General features: G+C 42.9%; 1 protein-coding gene across 2 annotated transcripts in view; it reads left to right on the top strand.

Annotated features, from left to right (window-relative positions):
- CERK (ceramide kinase) overlaps nt 1–17,429 on the top strand; it is a 43,945-nt gene extending 26,516 nt beyond the window's left edge. For both annotated transcript variants that reach the window (XM_048500669.1, XM_048500670.1), the window contains exons 7-13: nt 1,311–1,385; nt 2,736–2,888; nt 5,661–5,766; nt 9,279–9,346; nt 12,308–12,519; nt 13,187–13,392; nt 15,614–17,429. In XM_048500669.1, the coding sequence (XP_048356626.1) occupies nt 1,311–1,385; nt 2,736–2,888; nt 5,661–5,766; nt 9,279–9,346; nt 12,308–12,519; nt 13,187–13,392; nt 15,614–15,731 (938 nt within the window). In that variant the 3' untranslated portion in view covers nt 15,732–17,429. The remainder of the gene's footprint in view (nt 1–1,310; nt 1,386–2,735; nt 2,889–5,660; nt 5,767–9,278; nt 9,347–12,307; nt 12,520–13,186; nt 13,393–15,613) is intronic.
- The last annotated feature ends 6,385 nt before the right edge of the window (nt 17,430–23,814 follow it).

Below are 23,814 nucleotides of genomic sequence, written 5' to 3' on the forward strand. Positions count from 1 at the left end.
AGAAGCAGGAGGTTCCCCCAGCAGCTCTTCTTTACAGGCCTTGCCTCAGGAGCCTCACCCCCCATGAATAGTGATTTACCCATATGATCAAAAGTGCATGGTGATGAACGCACAAACATACACACTCACCAGAAAGTTCACAAGCTCTTGCAACAGATCTTCACTTTTAGCTTCAACAGGAATATGTCTTCCATCCTGAAATGTACCAGGAAAGTCTTTTTCTAAAATTGTTGGGGAAAGTGCCTCAGTGCATAAGTAGACTACTTTTGCCTCACATGTGAGTAACCCTTTTCTAGTCCTCAGACGTGACAGATAAAGAACCTAAGTAAAATTCTAACTTTTTTGAAAGATAGTGATAAAACTCCACACCATCAACTCAATCCCGGGCTCTCTGTTGGACTGCCAGGCTTTGCCCTGGTGTATCTCATTTGAGCCAGAAACATCCACTTGACTTTATCTTGATGTTAATTAACTTCCCGAAGATTCATCAGCACACAGTGCAACCTGCTATGTACAAAACAGCCTAAACTGCTAGAGCTCTAGTTTTCATTCAGCTTCATCCAGCCAGCCAGCCTGCTTGAACAAATCAAACCATTTGCTTAAACACACACTAAGCTTGATTCTTTTATCCCACTCTTGACAAACAGTCCCCAGCTTGACAAAAGAATCTCCACTGCCAGCTTTGTAACAATGCATCAATCTCCCTCTACACCCTTCTAGAAAATTGCATTGACCCCTCTGCCTCTGCAGGCTAAGGGAAAGCAAACACCAGCACTTTGCCTTGTCACACTGCATAAACTGGGGGGGGCGGGCGGCACGGGGAATCTATTTCCTGCTTTTTGGAGTGAAGAGAGGGGAAGTTTTCAATCTGGGTTGTCAAGGACTGTGTCTTGAATACCACATGCCCTGCCCAGAATTAATTTAGGGAACCACACCATTCCTAGTCCTCTGGTAACTCCTTGACTCCTTGAGCCCAGGCACATGTGGACACAACCAATCTGGAGAAGTCACTGTACCACTGACCTGGCAGATTTCATATATCCAGGTGTCTCAAGAATATGAGCCAATCCATGTGTAGGAAAGCGAACAGAAAGCATCATTAGTCAATGCAACTGAAGATTTTCATAAGCTCAGATATTTGTTTGTTACATTTATTCCCCTCCAAATCTCCCAGAGGACTCAAGGACTCAGTTGTTAAGGAAAGAAGAGAGCCCTGAAGTGGGTTGTCACACATCTGTAAAGAAATTACCCTTCTCTGTGTATTGCTACAACGCTGTCCAAGTATGCTAGTAAAATACTTCCTCTCCTAGGTTCAACAGACTGCATATGCTATGCAACAGTTGGCATCAATGATCCAGTAACATCAGCATTACATATAATTGTGGGTAAGTATCTGACACTGCAAATGGGTGACCAGTGGGTGCAGAACATATTCTAATGGTGATATTCTGATGCCACAACATCACTTCTGGCTGCATAACCAGTAGTGAAGTTACCACATTGCTGGACTCTGCAATTCACTCAGAACTCAGTGTTGTCCAAACTGTTTACATGGTGAGGTCACCTCCAGCTACTTAGCTGGAATTGGCATTGCAGTGATGCAAGACTTGTTTCACTCACCTGTTCCCCCATTAAGTGCAGGTGGGCTATGGAGGAGTGACTGTGGGGATTCCCCTGATGACAATGGGCAAATGACAACCTTACACTGCAATCATCAGCAAAGGTTCTCCAGTCTTAAGTATATTGATTTCATAGGAATGCAGTGAAAATTTAAAATTTCTTATGTTGCTAGGTCTTTGTTTGCCAAATCCTCAGTATGTTTCACTCAATCGTAGTCATCATTGATTTCATCTAGTTCACTGTTATAGTTACCTGGGATTTACTACAGCTCACACTGCAGTGGCAGAGACTTAATCAGCCACAAATAAACAAATAGACAAGACAGAGTGGTATACTTGGGGTGGGGGGGGGGGCGGGCAAGGACTTGCAGGGGACATCTTATTTTCCCCTCCATCATTTCATCCTTGTTTTCTTTCCTGTAAGCCCCCATAGCATCTCCCCATTTTCCTGCTCCCTTCTCTCATTTCCATACAGCAATCAACTTATTTTTATCTCTCCCTCACCCCACCCCCACACATCTTCAGCTTTCCTTCTTTCTCTTTTCCTGGCAGCCTGTCCCTAGGAAAAATATGGCCCAGTTATGTGATGCCAGCTGAGCTGGGCCCATTTCCACTGAGGCGAACCTGCATCTCTACTCCACACTATTTCATCTTTCCCTCAACCTAGCAACTCCCATATTCTCAATTTTCCCTGCTTCCTTCTCTCCTTTACATCCACCTACCAATCATCCTTTCATCTGCTCTACCTCATGTTATTTATTTACTTATTTTATGTCCTGCATTTCTCCTCAATGGACACCTAATACAGCTTATATCATTCTACACTCTTCCATTTTATCCTCAACCCTGTGAGGTAGGTGAGGCTAAGAATATGTAACTGGTCCAGTATTGAGCTAGAAGGACAAAGGACCTTCATTTGGTATAAAACAGCTTCATGATACCAAAACGCACCCGTAAAATTGCACAATTGTGAATGTAACTCACTGCTTTCAGCATCTGTACTGGATCCCCCCTTCCTTTAATTATTGTACTGGTTAGTCCTGAATCTATTCTCACCATTCTTAAGGATTAAAACAGCACAGTCTCTCTGTATTCTGAAATGTGTCTCATCCACAGGGGACAGTCAGCCTCTGGATGTCTCTTCAGTACATTGCAATAAGACATTTCTGAAGTACTTTGTATCACTTTTGGGTTATGGATTTTATGGAGATGTATTAAAAGACAGTGAAGACAAGCGCTGGATGGGATCTGTCAGATATGACTTTGCAGGTAAAAATTAAAGTGTTCATCCTACAGAAAACCACTCACTGATAAACACTTTTTAAAGCATTGTCGAAGGCTTTCACGGCTAGACTCAATTGGTTGTTGTGGGCTTTCCGGGCTGTGTGGCCGTGGTCTGGTAGATCTTGTTCCTAATGTTTCGCCTGCATCTGTGACTGACATCTTCAGAGGTGTATCACAGAGAGAAGTGTGTTGTTGTAACTTTTTAAAGCTTTTTTTTTTTTTGAGAGGGAGATATTTCAAGCATAATTAACCACAAATTAATTCAGGAGCTTTTATCAGTGTTTAAATAATGTTGATGATCCTGAAGTTGACTTTGGTATTCTGCACAGGCACTTGAAAAAATGAATTGATTTGACCTTCACATCTCTTTCCTAGAAAGCTACATCTTGGTAGGATCAGCACTGCAGGGAAAAAAACAGCTTAGGCCGCGGTGGCGAACCTTTGGCACTCCAGATGTTCTGGACTACAATTCCCATCAGCCCTTGCCAGCATGGCCAATTGGCCATGCTGGAAGGGGCTGATGGGAATTGTAGTCCATAACATCTGGAGTGCCAAAGGTTCACCACCACAGGCTTAGAGGAAGATTCTGTTTCCTCTGGTTAGGGCCTATTCCTATTTGCTTCTTCATGCCAGGTGTCAGATTGCTCATGGCAATCTCACATCTCTTCACTTTAACATCTGAAGTCACATTTCATGTACCTCTCCCTTTTACAAAGAGATTCTACTCATTAGACAGCTGTGCTGTAGAACACAGGGATGGCTTGCTTCCATTTTGTTTTCCTGACTTGCTGCTGTATCTTTAAAAGCTGCGTGGTCAAAGAAGCAGGGCATTCAGCCCACCCCTGCATACCAGAATTCAAGGGTGTCAAAGCATGGGAGATTCAGGAGAGACGAATGAAAAAACCTCTTTGCTTAACGTTAGTTAACTTGTGGAACTCATTACTACAGGATAGCCACTGACTTAGATGACTTTAAAAGACAATCAGATAAATTCATGGAAGATAGGTCTATTAGTGACTATTATTAAAGCAACGTTGATGTCTGTGGTAGCATGACTGTGAATGCTAGTTGCCAAGGGGCAATACCATTAGCCTCTGTGTTGTTTCTTGCACATCTACCAGGGCCTTTCTGGTAATTGGGATGCTGAACTGGTCTGATCAGCAAAGATCTTCTTATATTCTTAATCTTTCATATAACTCTGGGTGTAGTAAGGAAACTGTGTAACAGGAAGGAATCATGAGAATGGCCTGGATGTTGAGTCAGTGTCGTAGCGTCCATGGAGCAGCGTGGGGACAAATGCCCCAGGTGGGCCCTCGGAAAGTTGCCCCACACACCCCTCTCCCTTCCCCCTCCCTCGGCCGGCCCTGCCAGGCCGCTCTTTCGGAGTGGCCTAGCAGGGCCACTGCAGGGTGCCCCTTGGCCCCACCTCACCCCGCCAGACCTGGTGGAGGCCGCAGCCGGGCACCCCTCACCCCGTCTGGCCCTGCCAGGCTTCCTGGGACTGCTGCTGGCTCAGTTAGTGGGGTGCAGGGGGTGCTACTATGCCATGGGCACCATTTTTCTCCACTACGCCTCTGTGCTGAGTTAGGGTTGTCAGTTTCATGTTGGGAAATTTCTGGAGATTTGGGGGTAGAGCCAGAGGAAGGTGGAGTTTGGAGAAGGGATGAGGATCAACCTGAATGTCATGCCATAGAATCCACCCTCCAAAGCTGCCATTTTCTCCAGGGGAACTGATCTCTGTAATCTGCAGATCAGATACAACTGTGGGAAAACTCCAGGCCTCCCCTGAAATTTGGCAACTCCTACTCCCTGGGCTGGAGGAAGGCATGACACTTTACTGGACAGGGAGGTAGGATATTTGCCACTGGCTTTACAGCAGTTAAATATATCTTCTTCAAAGCTGCCCTTGCCTCCTGATCTCTGTAGTCTGGAGATATTTTGCAATTTTAGGACAATTCTGGGCCCCACCTAACTGGGGAGGTACAAAGTAATCTGAGAAAAATGCCACCTGTAGTAAATGACATAGCTAACGGAGCTGAAGCTTCTTCAGGCTTATTGAAAGAAAACATGTCTAGCTGTGCAATCCTAAAGTGAGTTACTATAGTCCAGTGGTGGCGAACCTTTGGCACTCCAGATGTTATAGACTACAATTCCCATCAGCCCCTGCCAGCATGGCCAATTGGCCATGCTGGCAGGGGCTGATGGGAATTGTAGTCCATAACATCTGGAGTGCCAAAGGTTCGCCACCACGGCTATAGTCTATGCCCAATCATTTCAATGTGCTTAGACTGGAGTAACTCTTCTTAGGGTTATGCTGTAAAGCATGTTATGTAGCAGTGCAGGCTCAGGCTCTTTCAGTGGCTGCTCCATGCTTGTGGAATAGCCTCCTGGAAGAGACTGGGGGGATTTCTGGTCTCTTGTCTTTCCAAAACAGTCATTCCAGACAGATCTTGTAGCAGCCACTGCCTGGGCAAAGCGGGAATATCCTGCTAATGCAACATAAGGTACTTATAGACTGGTGTTGTAATGTATTTTATATTTACTGTTTTGATGTTTCTTGTTTTATCCAGTAGCTTTTATATTGATATTACCTGACTTGGGTCCTGAGTTGCTTAGGAGAAAGGTGGACATATACATATTAAAAATAAGTAATATATCTGTGGGGAGGGTTTGCCATTCGGCAAGAAAACTGGCAGAAAAAAGCATTTCTGTGTTGCTTTATAACACTTCATTATTCTTAGTTCTTCTCTCTCCAAGGTTTCAAGAATTTCCTTTCTCATCACTACTACGAGGGCACAGTATCCTTTCTTCCAGCAACACATACAGTAGGATGTCCAAAAGATGGAAGAACCTGTAAAACCAAGTAGGCTAAATATATTAATTTTTCTTCCTACCCATGTCAGAAAATATTGGTTCCTGGTAGACAGCCCAAGACAAAGCTCTTGATTTCTAAACTTAAAGCCAAGGTTCCTTCTGTAGGCAAATTAAATACTACAATGAATTATGCTGTAAATATGGGAGGAGTAGAACTACCAAAGGTTTCCACCTTCTATTTCAGTGGTAGACATTGTCAGCTTCCCCACACTACACAGTGTACTACACATCACCACAAGAGCTACACAGTCTAGATTTCCACAGACTACCCACCCAGGGATGCCCCAAGTGGTGATGAAGGTGTCTTGCTCCTCTTGATGTGCCTCCACCATGCCTCAACCACAACAACCCAAGTAGCATCGCTGCAATTAACTCCAGTTGACTCCTTAACACCCCTATCTTCTTTGGCCTGGCAGGCAGCACCCTGCCCACTGACAGGTGAATCTTCAGCAGCCCTAAACCCTGTGTGATTGTCTTTATCTGCAGCAATGGCGAGGGGTGGAAAGGCTGAGGCACTTCTTCCAAGGCTGACAAAAAAGAAGTGGCAGGAGACTGCACCAAAATAGAGCAAAATGGCAGGACCACTCCTGATGAGCCCCACCTGGCATCAGGGGAACATTTTCCCCAGCTATAGGAAAGAAAGGCAGGAATACTATAGGAGAACCACCCCTGGGCATTGGGGGAATATGTTCCTCAGAGGAAGGTGGAAGCCAGCAACCCTAGGAGTGAGGGCAGACAACCAGGTACAACATAGCAAAAGATTGGATGAGGGGAATGGAAGGTCCTCCTTTGAGGAGAGGATTGTGGAAGAGGTAGGTCCATTGGTGAAGGAATAAAAGAGGTAGAGCAACCGCCCTTTAAATAAGGACAAGAGCCAAGGTGAAGGAGGAGATGGACTGGGCAGGCACCATGAGAACAGAGAACCTGCCAGCCAAGGGTTGAGAGTTGAGTGACTTTGCTACTCCCACCCATTCTGAGGTTGCTGTGCCCCATGACTGTTGCCCTGTGGGATGCCGCACTGTTCCATCTTATCCCTCGTGCTATTTAATATTTATATGAAACCACTGGGAGAAGTCATCAGGAGGTATGGGCTGTGGTATCACCAATATGTGGAAGATACCCAGCACTACCTTTCTTTACCATCTGATTCTGAGGATGCTGTTGATGTTAGTAATGGGTGTCAGTAATGGGCTGTATGAGTGTGAACAAACTGAAACAATCCAACAAGACAGAGGTGCTTTGGGTTAGCAGAGAGGCAGACCTGGGATTTGAGGTGTCTCCTGCCATGGATGGGGTTAGGCTCCCCTTGAAAAGCCTGTTGCAGTGTGGGAGTGCTGCTTCACACAGTGGTTGCTTTAAAAAACCAGATGGCTGCTGTAGCTTGGAATACATTTGCCAAGCTCTGGCTGGTGTCCATTCGTGGATCGGTTAGATCAAGCCACAGTGATCCATGCCTTAATTACAACCAGCTGAACTATTGCTAGGTGCTTTGCTTGGGACTACCCTTAAAGAATGTTCAGAAGTAGCAACTGGTTGCACATTGCTGAGGCTAGAGTGCTGGTTGGGACCAGCATATGTCCCTGATACTACAGCAATTCCACTAACTATCCATTCTCTCCTGAGTCCAATTCAGAGAGTTGACTTTGTCCTTTAAAATCCTGTATGGCTTGGGACTGGGGGATTAAATCCTGAATAGAAGTATTTTTTTTCTTTTACTGATCTTGATAGAAGCAGGATCCTAAGGCTTAGAGGGCCAAGCTTGGTGAAACTGGGTTTCTATTGGCTGAGGGGCAGACCTGAAGGAAGAGTGACCAACTAGAGACCAGGTCTCCTTCTCCTGGAATGGCCTGTCTGTATTTCACTACCATTTCTCCCTTCATCAGGTTAAGGGGAATGGCAGTTCCCCCCCCCACCCCCCCACCCCAATTCAAAATGACTTTAAGGACCAAAAACCTGCGGAGGCTGTGGGACTTGGCAGACTACCTCCAGTTCTATCATATTATCCAGCCTATCAGTTAAGATCCTTTCCCCAGGCCCTGTTGTATGCACTCCTACCTGCAGAGTTGAAGCAGGTGATGACCAGAGACCATGGTAGTGCCTCATCTTTGTAGTGCCATCCCAGTAACGGTCACTTCACATCTATTTTGCTGTTCTTTAGGCATCAGGTCAAAACTTTCATCTCTACCTAGGTTTGCTTGCTTTTATGACTCACTTCTACTGTGAGGCCTGTTTATAGTCATAATTGTAAATGATGTAATGTTTTGTGATTTGTTTTAATACTGATAATATTGCAGTGATTGTTGTTAAGATTTGTTGTTTTTTACCTTGGAATCTGCCTGAAGCGTTTCTTGTGAGAAGTGGCATATGCATTTTTTAAATACAGAGCATAATATAGGGAAAAAATCCCAATTCCAAATGTGGCAGCCAGTTACCTCCTGAGCACTGGCAAAGCCTCTTCATCAAGTGTTCCCAACAGAAATCAAAAGAGTTGGCATAATTAGTTGTGGCAGACCCTGATATCCCAAGCACATGATGGTGCAAGACATACAGAACCCTGTCCATAAATAATCCAGAATTATTAAAACGATCAAGTTTCTTTTGTGTCCAGTTCTCTTGAATCCATTGCCATTTTTGTTTACTCAAATATAATGTATTTTTGCAACTAACATTTGAAAAACAACCCATCATTTTTCATTTTTAAAAAGGGGGCCACATTCCTGTTAAATACAGTTGCAACTGCCTGAGACCCTGGAGCAGTGATTCCCAATGAGGCACTCATGTGTGCTTATGGTGCCTGCTGATATATTTGCTGCCACCCAATTGCTTCTTTCCCAAATCAAAGAGCCAGCCATTGACTCAGGACACCCCATTAGGCATCACCTGTGGGTGTTATTTCCATTCGGAAATAACAGTTCCCATGACAGGAGGCTGACTGGCTTGAAACCTTCAAACATTATTTGATTACCTCTTCCAGTGACAGCCATTTTGTGATTAGTTCCACCTCCCATGACTGCCATTGTGTGGTGGCACCAACTTCCTTTTCTGAAAACTCAAAAAGTGCCCACAGGATCAGCAAAGTTGGAGACCCTAGCCCTAGAAAGCTATAAACAGTGTGAATCTTAATGAGACAGAGGGCATATGTTTATTGATTGTAACAATGTATATGCTGTGCCCCACCAGTCAGGACCCTGAAACGGAAAGCAAAAAATGTAAAACCTAGAATATAATCATTTATAAAAATTTAGTAGCATGTCAGAACCAAAATAAAAAACAGAATTTGAACTTATAAATGCCTGGCAAATTGATACATTAAGCAAAGTCAACAGCTAAGTGACCAAGTTTAAAGAGATCTAAAATGTACTGGCTTGGCTGGAAATACCCTCTCCCCTAAAATCAGCCTTTAAAAACTTAAATTAATACTCTGTGTGTGTGTGGTGTATGTGTGTTTGTGGGTGTGGTTTCTTCCCTGTAATCAAAATTGAACTGACTTTTGTTTTCCAGGTGCCACATTTGCAAACAAAGCAAGCGACAGCTGGAACAGCAGCAGAAGTTTGAAAAAAACAGACATGGTAATTGTTTACAGCATGGAAGTTAGCCCTGGATTTTTATGCAGTTATCCTTGTGACTCTAGAAGTTTATTATAAGAATTAATATAAAGCTAAACCCAAATGTAGGTGAATAACAGCAGGAGTCAAGAATTCCAAAAGAGATTCAAATAGGAATCTGACCAAATAGGCTTTCTTAAAAGTTACATTTTTCTGTTGGTCAGTATTAATGTTCGTTTAGTGTTGATGGGTGTTGGTGCATGACAGAGTTACAGCACACATTGAAAAGTATCTGAATTGCATTTGCCAATGATTTTGTACATAAATGTACATTTATAAATGTACAAATCTATCCGTTATATGATGCAATGTATTCAGTATACAATATCCACTGCCAAAACTATGGCCGTAGATACACTGACAAGGACAAAATAAAACCCCAAGCATCCCAGTAAAACCCCAAGCGTCCCAGTCTCTGTTACTCTATGGCAAGGGTCTTCAAACTATGGCCCTCCAGATGTTCATGGACTACAATTCCCATCAGCCCCTGCCAGCATGGCTAAGTGGCAGGGCTGATGGGAATTGTAGTTCATGAACATCTGGGGGGGCATAGTTTGAAGACCCCTGCTCTATGGCAATGATGCCCAGTTTGGTACCCACGGGTGAATATGGTGTCCATCTGCATCCTACAATGGCAGTGGAATATCTTTTATCTAGATACTGTTTCCAAGCTCACCTCACCACTGGAATTCAAAGTAGGTATTGGAGCACTGAAAGCATAGCTCGGGTTTTGAATGTTCTGCTGTCCCTTAAGACATGCTAAAATATTTGATTTAAATATAAATAACAATATTAATCCTGACTGAGAAGAAACAGAACAAACCCAGACAGCAGCAGCAGTTCAGCATCTAAGTGAAAACAGCACTTCCACCAATGGATTGTGTTCAGATAAACAGCTGTTAAAGAACAGGTGGTGGAGCAGGACTGTGGTCCCATTTTGTTGCAGAACTAAGATGGTGTTTGCAGTCTCTACATTCACTTTGCTGGCTGTACTTATTAAACATAACTCTTTTTCATTTTATTTTGACCTGTATTCATTGTCAAGGTGCAATTCAGCACTTCTCAGTGTTCTAAAGGGCATTTTTAAAAATTTAACTACTTCAATAATCACATCATGATAAAGTGCTTCTATTTCTTCTAGATAGTGGGAAACATATACCAGTTGATGTACTATTGTTCGCTGTTAATACATTCAAGGGACAAAGACAGCTGTTTTCTATCAAGCTGTTCATCACACGCACACATACTCCTGGCACTTTGGAAGTATGGGAAAATATAATGGGCACCACTACTACAAAATGGTTTCCATGATAACATAGACAATCACTAAATAACTACCATTGGGAGGGAGGGGCCTCATCACTTTAATTTATCTATTTCCAAGCAAAGTGGGCAGCTTGTTGCCTGTACAGCCACTTGGAGAGATCCTAATCAATGCCTTTAAGATGCATTGTATCAAGGTATACTATATCAAGGTATACTTGAGAGAGGTTCTTCAACTGGGAGAAAATGACTTGGGGAAGGAGTTGGCAGAAGGGAAATTGCCACCCCCTCATCAGCTCCCTGGTTGGCCGACCAACCCAAATCCTTGCCTCTCCATTAAGGGGCAAGGTGTTCCAGCTCCTCTCCTCCCCCCCTCCCACCCCACAGCAACCCAAGCACAGGCTGGATAGTGGCAGAGGGCTTGTCCTTCAGCTTTGCCACTTGCCTTTTGGCTGTCCATCGCCACTTTCTGCTGACTTTCCCCACTCGGACTCCTGGCAGGGATTGAGCTGGCTGTGGTAGCATGCTCCAGTCCAGCATTGCTCTCCTCAGCCACCTTGCCACTGCCAGTAAATGGGATGAGGTCAGTGGCACAGCAGGCAGCTGGACTCTCTCAGGGTAGCTTAATGGGAGATGGGGAGAAGTCCAGGGCAGCAACAGACTAAGCCCAGAAAGTCAGTCACTGTGGCCAAGCTACGGGCACATCATTGTGACATGCCTGCCTGGCATGAATTCAGTATGTTGCTTGTCAGTCAGTTGGCATGATATATCCTGAGGTTTTCTGTCTATTTTCTACTCCAAGCAGGCATGGGTGGGAGATACAAAAAGCAGTCAAGAAATGGGCTGGGGGGGGGGGGGGAGCATGAATGAGGTGAGAGAGGAACCTAACTATATTCAGGCAGACCTCCTGAGTGAGAAGTTAGAAGAGGAAGGAGAGTGAGGAAGGGCAAGGCAGGACTTCCTCGCCACTGGCAGCCGTGGGGCACTGCTTGAATGGACTCCCACTAGTGGGGCAGATTGCCTGCCAGGGACCAGCTCACCCAGCCAGGATCCAACCCTGGGTCACGTAAGCTTTCCAGCTATGCCAGCCACTCCCCAACCAACAGGGATGAAGACAGACCGAAGACCGTCCGGGAAGGGGAAGGAGGGAAGGCATATCTGGCCAACCACAGCCAGGAGGATGGGGAGCTCCATAGATGTTTTCCCCAAGATTTAAGGCAGGATGGTATAGTCAGATCTCAACAGATCTTGGAAACTAAGCAGGGTCAGTAGTTGGAAAGAGGACCACCAGGAAGGCTCTGCAGAGGAAGGCAATGGCAAGCCCTCTGCTTCTCACTTCCTTGAAAGCCCCTTGCTGGGGTCAGTTGGAATTTGACAGCAGTTTACACACACACACACACAAACACATGATGGGGATCATGGCTATTGATCTAATAAGGAAAAGCACATCACACTGTCCTTGTAGACAAAAGTCTTATCTAAAAACCATAAAATCTTTTCAATTTTGATGTTTTAGTAATAACCCCCAAATTGTAACATATACCATTTCCATTGCACAAATAATGGTGTCAACAGTGCTTTAAAATCTGTTCAAAACCCAAAGTGTAGGAAGTAGAAGTCTTTTCTATTCCCTCTTATGAGTATACCTGTTTCTCCTTTAAGGGTATGACAGAAGAGATCAATGGAAGGTGATCAGAGGAAAGTTTTTAGCCATCAATGCAGTCAATATGAGCTGTGCCTGCCCACGGAGCCCAAAAGGCCTTTCACCGTCTTGTCATTTGGCAGACGGCTGTGCAGACCTCATTCTTGTTCACAAATGTTCCCGATTCAGTTTTCTGAGATATCTCATAAGGCATACTAACGAGGATGATCAGGTATGTATTCTTTCTGTAGGATTGTGATATTTTCAGACGCTCAGTTACGGCTGTCCATGTTCTTTTTTCTTCTTTTTTTAAGACAGGGTTTTTTTGTAACCTACTAGACATTCAATTATGTCACCAGCTTCTAAAAGCATCCAAAGTCAACTCCTTCATCCTTCCTAACAATGTCTTGCAAAAAGCAGGTCCTGCCCCGAAAAAGCTTATACAGATGTGTAGCCTCTTCTGGTAGGGATAGGGGGAGCAGGTGGCTAATACTACTCTGTAGAGTGCCAATTACCTTGACGGTGTTATACAAATGACAGTGATATACAAGCTAAAAGCTTGTGATGAATTTTGGAGAAATCACCCCACTCAAAAAACAAACTCCCCCACCAGGATTCTTTAATCTTCCATGGTTTAAGAAAACTAATTTTCGTTAACCTCCTTTTCCTTTAACCCTCTGATGCACTTAGCATTCTCTGCTTGTGGAGTTTATTTAGATCTCATCCATGGGTTGGTGTTGGGTTTCCCCCTCTTGTTTAATTTACAATATCATACTTTTCAGCATACCTAGGGGGGGCTTCTTGGTATGTGGAACCCTGCATTTTGTTTATAGGTAGCCTGTTGTGCTGGTTTCATGATCATAACAGTGATTAAGTCACCTCGTGTCATGTCTCTGCAGTTTAACTTCACCTTCATAGAGGTTTATCGAATCAGGAAGTTTCATTTTACATCACAGCATTTGGAGGACAGCGAAGACATCAAAGAAATGCAAAAGAAGCACTTTAGGCGGTTCTGCAGAGACCATCCTGCTTGCTGCTGCACCTTTTCTAGCAGCATCTGGAACTGTGACGGGGAGACTTTGGAAAGTCCAGTAATCAAAGTCGAGTGAGCAACTTCCTTTCTCAAATGGATCGATGCGTGGAGCAAAAGTGCTGTTGGGGTGGGGGGATACCTCAAATGGTCATTTGTTCTGTTGTTGCCAGGGATATCAAACTTATTACAGGATTACCAGAACAAATGAAATACTGGATTTTGGTTCATACATGTAGCTGAAAACAAAAGATGGGCAGTAGCATTTTTGTAAGATCAACCAAAACGTGAAAGCAATGTGCAAGCTTTCAAGGCTTCCAGAGCCCTTTATCAAGATTGGCGAAAAGAAGGGAAGGGAAGATACAGAAAAAAGATGTCTGAAGCCATGTTCATGAGGCATTTTGTTCACATCACTGTAACAGCAACTTACAAATGATAATGTGAAAAAAGTAGTGGTTAACCAAATGCATTACTAACACATGAGTCCTTATGCTTGTTGAACCAGTGGGAACTTTTGGAATGTTGAGGGTGGTATGTGGGGGGCACTGCTGGGGGGACCAATCTCAGAATAGCTGCTATGAGACGCTGGGGTCAGTAACAAAATCTTAGGAGACTGCAAGATGGAGGGTAAGTTTCTGGTACAACAGTCAATATTTCAGACTCTAGAGAAGTTTAGTAGTCTTTATTGTGCTGTCTTAGTGACCATTACTGCAGAAAGCCAGGTCTGGGGACTGTGGTTTCTGCAGAAACATTTGCTGTCTGAGGAAAGTAGCTAAGAACCCTCCTAAACTTACAATAAATTGAGTGCAACATGTTTTCTTGTGTGGTAAAAAGTTGGCCATAGCCATTTTATTTAACAAAATTGGATCAAGGCAAACAAAGCATATGGCACAGCATGGGGGTCTGATCTGTGTGCTGTGCAGCCCGAGTGCTGTCCCCCAGACACCTAAATTTTTCTACAGCACGCCTGCTGATGAAAAATTAACGCACGCGCTCCAGCAAATGGGAGGAGGCGAAGCCGGGCCTAGCCTTAAATAGGCTGCCCGGCCCTCCTCCCAGATGACGTCAGGGCGCCCAGCGTCACTGCCGGGCGCCCTAGAAGACCCAAAGCCTCGCGAGCAGAGGGAACTCGCGAGGCAGCCGGGAAGGGGGCCGCCCATGGGAGGCTGTCCCTTCCCCAGCAGCAATGGCGACCATGGTAAGTCACGGCCGCTTTTTTATTCCACACATTTCCTCCTCAATCTCTCCACCCCACTCCATTCTTCCCACAGATTAATAGAACAACAGAATAACGAGGTGATAAAAGCTTTGTTATTTGTTCTAAGTATCTCAAGGACATGCAACAGTCTTTGTTTCAGGACCCGGAAGGGGGGTTGGAGTGAGGAGGCCTGCTTCACTATGTTGCAAAGCACAGCGATTAAGACAGAAAGGCCCATTAACATAAGGCAGATAACCACAGGCCCAGGTGTGACCTTGGCTCTGCCCACCTGATGCCAGGCAAGGCAAGAGCCGTGCCTGACATGGAGGCAGCTATTTCTGAATAGGTACTCCCTGAAGACCCCAAGGTGATGCCTTGTATTGTCTTCTGAAGCATCTCCAACTTCAAGGAGGTGCATGGAAACCATGCTGGTGCTTGGGAAGAAGGAAGTGGGTGCTAGGAAACACATCAGTGGCCACCATGATGACCATGGACATCACACTGGAGCACACTGAGTACAGATCTCTTAAAAGCACACAGGTCCCTAAAAGGCTATGAAGCAGAAGATAAACAAGGTAGTTCTTCTATTAATGTGACATTGTTGTTGATAAAGTTGATTAAATGTCAATGGTTTGGGTAATATCTAGGTTTTTGTTGCAAGGGGTGGCAATTTCCCTTTCCCGTCCCCAAGTCATTTTCTCCCAGCTGAAGAACCTCTCTTCCAATATACCTTGATACAGAAAACGACTCTTGCATAATAGGTGAAACATCTTGGCCCCAACAATTTTCAGGCCACTTCGTATTATCTCAGAGGCAATGCTTAATGATAGGATCAATTCACACATTCAGCTATGAATGACTGAATGCTGTGTCATTTTAGAAAATAAAAGCACAGGCTGATGCACAGAACCAAATGTGACATTGCCTGGATTGGGCACTTGTCAAAATAGAATCTAAATATACAATGGAGTGACCCTGATTTTCTGGCAGTAGCCCCCACCCGCGCAAAGTTTGATTGCTACTGTTGCGGAGTAGCAGTTGATCATTATTAATGTGGCTATAATCTTGTCAAGACTCTTCGTTGTCTTTCTCTTGCAGGGTTCACTGTCAGTTGATCAACCTCTTTGCAAGAGGAATAGAGGCCCCTTCAAAGTATGAAGACCCACCCTCCACGTTACAAGCTCCATCTTTTGTGGGACATCTGACCTCTCTGTAAAAGATAAGCAACAGGAAGACAACTGCCTGGAGAAATAAGCATTTTGGGCAGGAAAATAAACACTTAAAAACTGGATACTTTTTTGTGGTTAAATTTTAATCTTGGTAAATACTCATTTTAAATGGGTACCTTTGAAAGAATTTTGTGTGTGAATTATGCTATTTTAGAATAATTTAACATGAGTGATACGGTTGGAAGAGGAATTGGCGTATTTTTCAGAACTGACAGTGCATTTTTGAAGAGCTAATTCCATAGCTGGATTGCAGTAACCAGGGTACAAACCGAGTGGCAATACGTTCCGTCGGAATTTTGCCACTGAATTTGAGTTTATACCCTAGATGTCATATTTATTTATACCCTCGATGTCATTGTGTGAATTGTTTTCTTTGCCCTATCATCTTAGGAGGTGGTTACAGTCAGATTTTTAAAGGCTGTGTTATATTAGCCATTTGTGATTACAGTACCGAAAAGTAGCAAGTTCCTATATCCTCTTTGGCTCCAATGTCTCCTTAAACTACAGCAAAACTATTCAGTGTGACAGTATTTTGCAACTTATCAATGCAGTTTAGACACACATTCCTGGCTTTAAATAATAACCCAGAGTTTATATATATTCATATATATTTTAGTAAATTCAAGAGGCACGACTTCATATGAAAGCCACATTATTGCTCTGAAACTCCTCTGTTCTTTGTAATTCTTTAAAAACAACTATAAAAGATTACCTGAATTTGTTTGTATGACTAAGCAAGCACAAATCTATGCAGACTGTTCAAGATGGCTGTTATGTAATATTTAAGAAGGGAAAATGAAAGACATTCTAAGAAGAAGAAGAAGTGGGAGTGCACAGGCTAATCTGAATTCCCCACCGGCAGATCTTTGAGATGTTATTTTCAATTCACCTGAAATGTTTCTTATAGCCAGTTTATACAATCAGCAGGACTGGCTAAATTTTTCCTGGCCTTTTCCAGTTTAGTTTGTAAAGAAGCAGTCAAATATTGGAATGCTTTCCCCCACAAAACACTTTATAGGTTAGAGTTCTCCCTGATATGCTAGGTTTCAATGAGCGGGAAGTTGTTTTCAAGAGGGTTCATTTAGTTGCTCAGCCTGCAGCCTGAATTGAGGCAGTTCTAAGAATGTTGATATTATCAGTTGACCTCATCCTTCTAAGAGATTCCTCAGCCTCAGAAATAATCTCTTGATAGGAACATAATTGTAGAATCTGGAGACTGTCAGCAATGTGGCCGGCAGACATTGTTTTGCATTTAACTACTGAAATCAAGTTGAAAAGTGGGTATTTATTTTGATGTGTGGACATTGTAGGACAAAACTGACATTGGATAAATCACAACTTTGCTTTGCATGTTATTTGCTGATTCAGCAAAAGAAAAAAAGGCTTGCAATGATATTGGAAATGTGTGTGTATGTTTTTGTATATAATTTGTGCTGAGGGAGGGTGAGATTTTGTAGAAACTGGACCAAGCTCTGCTGTGCCATTATGGTTTTTAACTTGCCTAGAAGAAAAGCCGACTTTGTACAATTTGTCCATTTCTCCCCTTTTATGTTTTTCTTAAGAATATTCCATTTTCCAGACACTTGAAGTGGCAACCTTATGTTCATTACTAGGAACTATATTATATTGAACTCAACAAGATGTAAAATTTGGGAATAAATGCCTAAGACTGCATACTTCGATCATCCTGGGCTTGCTTGGACTTCGTGCATGTTATTTTCAGTTTCTACATGCTGAAAATCATGAGAATGGTTTTTCTTTTGGAGATCTTTGGAGATAACAAACTGAGTTCCAGAGAAGATCTTTCTCTAAAGTTCAGCAGAATCCCTCCTACTCAAACAGTTACAGTACATTTAGATAAAAGCAGTGAATTGGCATAGCAATTTCAGTGCACATTTTTTTTAATGGACAGTGCCCACTGGCTGTTTCTCACCAACCCAATGCATGGCAATTGGCTGTGTAGGGATCAGAAGAATTTAAACTTTGATCAAGTGAATGGAGAATTAATTATAGGCATCTGTGAATCTGTGCAATGAATACAAGTATGCCTAGTTGGCCAGCAACTAAGAAGCACATGATGTCTCTGATAGAGTGGCCACTTCGGTTCCCTTGCAGTTCAGACAAGGAAGCAATTCTGCTTTGTGTGCTTGGGACTCTGAAGTGAATGCTTGGTTGCTCAGACACTGTTCTCAGAGTCTTCCTCCTGCAGTAATCCTGCATACTTGAGTTCCAGCCCGCACTTCTCTTTTGAGCATCTCACCTTTTCCCCCCATTATTCATCTTGTCCTGCCTCCTGAGGCCCAGTCCCATTGCTAATTCCCCTGAACTATGGCAACTGAAAATCAGTCCCCAGCAGCCAGTCTCTCCTGACAGCTGCTTTCAGTGCTTCCACGGAAGGATCAGGACTCTTCCATAAAAGCTCCCATTGGCCACTGTTCACCACTAGATGAATGTCCTGCCAGCATTCACTCTCAGTGATACCTTGTAAAAGGTATAACTGTATATCATTTTTTTAAAAAAAAAATTACATTTAACTAGCTTGTTCAATCTACTTGCATGTAACAGAATGATCTTGATATCTAAGCAGCAGCTAAGAGCTTGCACAGGAATAGCTGGAGTATCCATTGAAGGAAATTTCTCCTTGTCCATCCCCTTTTTTAAATTCAAATGGCTAGATTCAAGTTCAGTATCACCTTACAGACCAACAAGATTTTCAGCATATGAGCTTTCAAGAGCTTCTTGAGGTATCTGATGAAAAGAATTGTGACTCAAAAGTTCATGCTCCAAATCTAAGCTAGCTCATATCTAGTTTGTCTACTGAAGCTAGCAACTATTCTAAAACTATTTTTACTGGAATACCAACCCCACATGAAGGTCCTTAGAGCAAACTAAATAAAGGATCACCTAGTAACTTAAAAGATTCACATCACTGTGGAAAAAACTGCATTTATAATACTGGAGTGTCTATGGAATGGAATGATATAGTGGAAGACTGTCACAAACAGCTTTTGAAAAGCAAATCCTTGGCAAGAACAGAGAGCATAATTTCCACTGGGTATGTGGAGCTGGCAGTTCTTTGAGGTTACCAGTCAGAATTTAGAGGAACATACATTTTTGATTTGCTGGAATTATTCCCATTTAGACACAGCAAATTTAATTTGTAGGGCAAATCTCCAATTTACTGTGTGGACTGACTAATGCATAATATGAGGGGAGGGCCTGTGGCTCAGAGGTAGAAGCATCTGCTTTGTATGCAAAAAGTCCTAAATTCAACCCCCAGCATCTCCATTTAAATGCTCAGGTAGTAGGTGGTGGCAAAAACCTATGCTTTAGACCCACTTGAAGCATGGACCATGATAGGCTAATGGGCTTTGTGGGCTAATACATAGTTTAGATGAGAAATCCAAAAAGATACATTAATGTAAGAGATCACTCTGCTTGCAAACTGTGTCCACACTCTGTTCAGAGTATTGTCACTTTAAGCTGCATCTATTTTGGGTTAAATTAGGATTGCCAGCTCTGAAATGGGAGATTTGGGGGTAGAACAGGAAGAGGGCAGGGTTTGGGAAGGAAAAAGCAATCAACAGGATATAATGCCATACAGTCCACCCTCCAAAGTAGTCATTTCATCCAGATCACTGCAGTTGGGGATCAATTGTAATTTTGAGAGATTTCCAGGCCCCATCAGGAAGTTGGTAATTGTAAGGAAGATGGCTGCGCATTATGAGGACACAGTTATAATAACCAAGTTGTAGCTAAGGAGACAGAGGCACTTAGAGGTTCCTCATGGTGGATATGATCCATGTCAGTTGCTGGATACATCAGGTAGATCACCTCATCATGTGGAATGAGTCCAGGATATACTTTCTCCCATACTAACCCATCTATATTTATCATCATCACATTTGGTGTTATTCCAGCAGCTAGTGTGTGATGTCAGATTGTATGACAAAACCTCCAGGAATTTCTTAGTATGGACTCCTAAATATGGAATGCCTTAAGAGAAGCCCAGGAAGCTGAGAAGCCATTGTTGTTCCTTAACTACAGTGGTTCTCAACGTGGGGGTCAAACGACCCTTTCACAGGGGTCGCCTAAGACCATAGGAAAACAGTTTTTTTATATTTTATATATACCAATTTTATGATTGGGGGTCACCACAACATGAGGAACTGTATTAAAAGGTTGCAGCATTACGAAGGTTGAGAACCACTGCTTAACTAGAAACAATTACCAATAAAACAGTAGTATTGCACAAGCTAGTCTTGCCAGGCCCAGCAGGAGAAGGGGGAGGGGAGTGAAGGGCTTTGCTAGGCCTAGCAGGAGAAGGGGGGGGGGGGACTATAGGGCCTATGGTGCAACATCACTCCCATGGAAAACCACAGGCAAAATTAGTCTTCTTTAGGAATGACCAGGGAGACTATGGTTTTACCATAGAATTTCCAGCAATTCCTAGAGAGATTATGTGTCAGTTCTGGGTTTTTCCTGGAAGTGACATCATACCACAGGCTCACTGGCCCTATTCTACACCCCCAGTGGAGAATGGCAACACTAGCACAAGACCTTTTGAGTCATCATAACAAAGAAATGACTCAAATTATTTGGTACTTTTGGTGGAAAATCCTTGTGGTAATAAAATTATTAAATCTATCTATTAAGACAAGTATGAAGAATTGTATGTCACCTTTAAGAATTAATCCATTTGTTCTAGGATAAAGCTTTCATAAGCATGTGCTTGTTTCATCAGATATAGACACAACCTTGGACCTGTCTGTCTAGAAATTTTACAAGCAAGCCTGTATAGAATTAATCGAGTACAGTCCAAATTCATAGCAATGCAATGCTAATGTATTGCTATGTTGGATCATATCTTTGTTTCGTTGTTTTAAAAGCACAGCATAAAGCTGGAGGGATGGGGGGAATGACAGTCTTTCTACAGACCTCTACCCCATCTCACTTCTGCAAATGCACCTTTTGAATAAGAAACTGATTATATTTTCCACATCCCAAATACACACACAAAAAAAATAATATGAAACTATGATACAATTTTTTTAAATTACCAGAAGACTTCTGAGCATGTTCGTTTGTCTCAGCCCACTACTTCTGAAACTTAGCCAGCCCTTCGGCTTGCAAGTCAGAGTTATAACACAAAATAGCATGCAGGCTTTCAAGTTCTCCATAACTGTCAGGCTGAGTGCGTTTTGGTTTGGTTTGGGGTTTTTCTTTTTTTAAATGCTTCTGTATGTTAAAAATTTCCCTTAAAACTTATTCTACTTCTGCAGAAGAAGAGGTGGCTAGAAACATTCTTCATGGTAAGTTTTTTGCTTACACAAAGTGTTTTATTCCACTACCTCATTCAGCTGCATATGTTGACTCAGCCTCATTTTCAGAACCCTACAACTTCAAACCCTGATATAATCACCAGGTACAAGCTGTGTTGTCTTTTTCCATTCAAACTGTCACTTTTACCTTGGATCCATAATAGCGATTAAATTATCTCAGTTTATCTAAATGAATTGCCCACTTTGCTAGAATGTAGGCTGGGTGCCGAAGCAAAGGTGCTCAGAAGAGCCTCATGTGGTGTATCAAAGAGCTACATGAGGTTTCCAAGTCACTGAGTATCATTGGTTTAGATATAAACTAACCCAGGGTAAATGTTACAAAATCTACCAAAGTGTGATTTTGTCCAATAGCTCCCACTACTGAAAATCCCCATTAAGATAAATGCATTTCTTTAAATTTCTATTTTCTACAGCCCATAAAAAAGCTGAAATTTCCCAGAATATGAAACAGTTTTCTCTTTTTTCCCCGAATTTCAGCCCATTTTTGGACATTAATTTTCCTCCCCAGTTTGGCATGCCTATTTCAAACCAGTACTGTCCTTGCCTATTTTATGCCAGTCCTTGATGACTTCTTCCAAATTATTCTCATTTGTATATCCATTCAAACTCTCTTTTGGCCAGAAAATGCCCTGAAGTCCTGTAACACCTCCTAAACTAATCAGGGCTGGCCTTCTGAACTTTCAGCACAATCCACAGGTCAAGAACCACACAAAGACTTTTCCCTATGGCCCTGTGGAAGGATAGCTATGGCTCTCCGTTGGAACATGACTCAAGTCATCTTCTAAAGGGATGAGCTATAACAGGGGTTCCCAATTTTTTTGAGCTTGTGGGCTCCTTTGGAATTTTGACATAGGCTGGTGGACGCTACCACAGTATTGTCCCTGTGAGTGATGGAGTTAACCCCAAAATGGCAACTGTGGGAGACGAAGGCACACACACAGAGAGAAAGCACAAGTACTGAGGACATGAGGAGTAAAAAGATTAGTGTGAAAAAAATAAAATCACCCCCGGTGGCAGCTTTTGCTGAAACAATGTTATTTTAATCTGCCTTCCCACTAGATCTCCACAGTCAGTAGCACTGCTGGGCAGGACCCCCATTTTCTAAAAACACTTAGCAGTTGCCAGGAAAGTTGTTGGTGGATGTGATGGGGCTCTCTGGGACTACATTGGGGACCTCAATATATAATGTACTACAGATACACTGTCCAGGTCTGAATCCACATAAAGGTGTTTTCCCCTCCCACCTGCCCCCACCTTCTTGAAAAGATGGCATAATATGTTTTTTTCATTAAAAACCAATTGATAGGAACACAGGGTTGTCTTCTATGCATTGGGAAGTACCTAAAGGTTTGGGGGGTGGAATTTAAGGAGGACACAGTTTGGGAAAGTGGGGGGACTTCAATGGAGTATAATGTCATGCAGTGTAATGCCTTCCAAAGCAGCCATTTCCTTCAGGTGAAATTACCTCTGTAATTTGGCTGGAGATCAGTTGTAATCCCAGGAGACCTCCAGCCACCACCTGGTGGTTGGCAGCCCTATAGAACATCTTCCAAGATGGCAGCCAGCAGATGGTCACTGGTTCAGCCTAGTCTTGGAGCATCCTATCTTGGGCAGCCTTCTGTCCAGCAAGTCTGCCCAACTCACATATTTGCTGTGCTAGGGATATTTCCGTTTGTCTCCCCCATGGCCTTTGGGAGTAGCTTGCAAGGGCACAGGAGACAGAAGGTGTTGGCATCATAATGTCACTTCCTTTCTCACCATTCTACCTCCTGCTGCTCCACTGAGCAAAGTAGGTTGATAGGAAATTTTGCTGGGAGATTCCCAGCATTGCCTGGTAACTGGCAACCCTAGCTGAATCCAATCATAAAATATTGGGAGGCTCCAAACCAAATATTCTCCTATGATGGCGACACCTTGATGTCCCCTGGGCTCTTCTGAAGCCTCTCCTGCTCCAGTGTAGTTGACAAAAAGCAGGATTTGTTATTTGCTTTGGGGAAGAAGATAGTGTGAAGCAGGAATCACATCAGGAGTCACCACATTGGAAAGCTACAATTTGTAGCATAAGCACTATAGACCAATTACATCCACCAACAATCAGAAATTTAACTCCTAAAGATACTGCAAAAGAAGCAGATCCCACAACAAGTAGCCAAATTGTAATAATAATTTTATACAGCCTCCACAAAGGGTTAACACAGAGCAAACTGTTTACCAGAAATGATTGACTGTCCCATATAATTACAACTGGAATATGTGTCATAAGAGATAATAAAAACCATGGGTTTCTTGTTTGCTGTGTATTTTAGACAGAAAACAAGAAACACAGTTTTTAAAAAACTGCCGAACAGCCCCATTTTTCATATTTTATATTCCTATATATGGCCTGACAGGAGCATTAACTACAGAAATGTATGGATGCAGAGGTGGTAAGGTTGCCTGTGAAATAAGACATACCAATGGTTACCAAGAGAATATTTACATTTCTTAATCTCACACTGATCCCACTGACATCTTTGATGCCATCTTTGTTGTGAGCAGCCATTGGTGTGTTCCTACACCCCTTGCAATTTTTTAAAGACAAAAGTAAATCTGACTGATGAGCAATAACTCTCCTCTGTAAAAAAAAAGAAATAATAATCTGGGACCACCAAGGAAACAAGAAATATTTCATCTCCCAACACTGTTTAATCACCCCATATCCATTCTCTGTTACAAGGTTTTAAAAATC

This window comes from Sphaerodactylus townsendi, linkage group LG06 (assembly GCF_021028975.2).
Source record: "Sphaerodactylus townsendi isolate TG3544 linkage group LG06, MPM_Stown_v2.3, whole genome shotgun sequence".
NCBI classification, from domain to species: Eukaryota; Metazoa; Chordata; class Lepidosauria; order Squamata; family Sphaerodactylidae; genus Sphaerodactylus; species Sphaerodactylus townsendi.